The sequence below is a fragment of the Myotis brandtii genome, unplaced genomic scaffold (genome assembly GCF_000412655.1).
Source record: "Myotis brandtii unplaced genomic scaffold, ASM41265v1 scaffold18, whole genome shotgun sequence".
Taxonomy (NCBI): Eukaryota; Metazoa; Chordata; class Mammalia; order Chiroptera; family Vespertilionidae; genus Myotis; species Myotis brandtii.
The window spans coordinates 1,216,623-1,218,320 of NW_005356674.1; the positions used below are offsets into that span (position 1 = coordinate 1,216,623).

General features: G+C 56.4%; 1 protein-coding gene across 1 annotated transcript in view; it reads left to right on the forward strand.

The window, feature by feature from the left end:
• The first annotated feature begins 287 nt into the window (after nt 1–287).
• Nucleotides 288–1,698, forward strand: part of FOXL2 (forkhead box L2) — a 10,184-nt gene continuing 8,773 nt past the window's right edge. Inside the window, exons 1-2 of the mRNA XM_005863664.1 lie at nt 288–357; nt 1,478–1,620. Of these exons, the coding sequence (XP_005863726.1) occupies nt 288–357; nt 1,478–1,620 (213 nt within the window). The remainder of the gene's footprint in view (nt 358–1,477; nt 1,621–1,698) is intronic.

Here is a 1,698-nt window from a genome sequence, read left to right on the forward strand (position 1 = left end):
CGGGTTTGGAATCCGGGGAAGTGATGACACACACAACAATGCTGTTACACCTGGCTGCTGCTGGCCAGAAGCGGAAATGCCTGCCCGGGGGAAAGAGGGGCAGAGAGCCAGCCTGGGTGGTCAGAGGAAAAGAAAGGAGACAGCAGTATCCAGGGTGGGGGCAGCTGGGGCTGCCCTGCCCCCAGGCCCTACACTACGGGATGACGGGCATGCAATCTTCAGCAGCCCAAACCGAGTTCCCACTCCGAGCCTAGGCGCTCATGGAGTAAGGACGGAGAAAAACACGCATGCCTGCTCAGGAAGCAGGCACAGAGGATGTGAAGGAGTGCCGCTTTGCCCGGCTGTATGCTGGGAGCAGTGGGAGACACCCACCCAGCTTTGATGAGTTGTTTTGTTTTCAATGGTGGGTGGAAGCGTATCTACTGAGATGAGTTCAGAGAGCCCTGCACCCTCTTACTGTGGTGGTCAGACCGGGCGTTTCTGCTGACCTCTCTGGAGGAACCTCACCTTTAGGATGCTGGATTCCAAGAGCCCCATCACCCTGTCCTCCTTTCCTTTAACCTCAGAATGCAGCTTCAGAGGCCAGTGGGAAGTAGCAGCTCATGCAGGTGGGCTGTGACTTCCTCAGAGACTGGGCAGCCGGAGAGGACGAGGTGGTGACAGGCATTGGGCCAACCAATCCAGACATGCCAATCACTAACACACACCTGCAGAACATCCATTCCTCCACCTTCCTCTACAAAGAATCCCTGCCCCCTCCCGCCCAGGAGTTTGGGGCAGGAGGACTCACGCGTCTAAGGACAGAATTTTTGTTAAGGCCGTTAACTAGTAAGTCAGGCATGCCTGGCTTTCTTTTTTGCCAGCTCGGACTTCCCCTGAGACAATGTCCGCACATGCAGATGTAACTGGGTCCCAATCAGACTTCTGCTGAAGGGAGGTGAGAACTCACCCCTCAACCCTGGAGAAAGATCAGAATAAATGTCAGGGGGGAGAATTAAATAAGTGTCGCCCTCACAGCCTGTTTTTCTTCCTGTGATAAAATATATACACTGGCAGCAATGGAGGCAGGAAGAATTGAGAAAGAAAAGAAAGCAGGGCAAGGGGGAAGAAGGGAGGAACGAATGGAGAAAAGAGAGAGGGGTGGAGAGAGGAAAAAGAAAGAAGAGGCAATATCCTTGAGCCACATTCACTCTGATATGTGATACACATATCATTACATATCTGTACATGTTTTGCCTCCTAACGCTCACAGCTTGCACACGTGCGTACCTGTGGTTTGCACCAGCACACGCGCACCTGGGCAGGCCCTCCCCTGCCTTCTAGATGTGATACCAGTGCCCGTACACACAGTTCCCCCGAGCCCCACGGCGGCCACCTCCGTGCCTCTGTGACACAGAGCAGGAGTAGAATGGAGTCTAAAGCACGCGTCCCAGCGGTAAGAGTGCCACTCGCAATCTGAGGAGGGTCTGGTTCCCAGGTCCAGGGACGGCTCCAGAAAAGGCGGAGGGGCTTCAGGCGGAGCCCCCGACACCTCTCCCCGGCGATCCTCGCCCTCGCCCCAGCCCGGCCCAGGCGCACTGCGAGCGCGAGGAGCAGACCAAGCCGAGGTTTCTTCCTTCAGTGACACGCGTTTCTGGGCTGACTTTTCCCAAAGCCACCGCGCAGCTCTCTCCACCCCACCCCCGCCCGGCCCCCTCG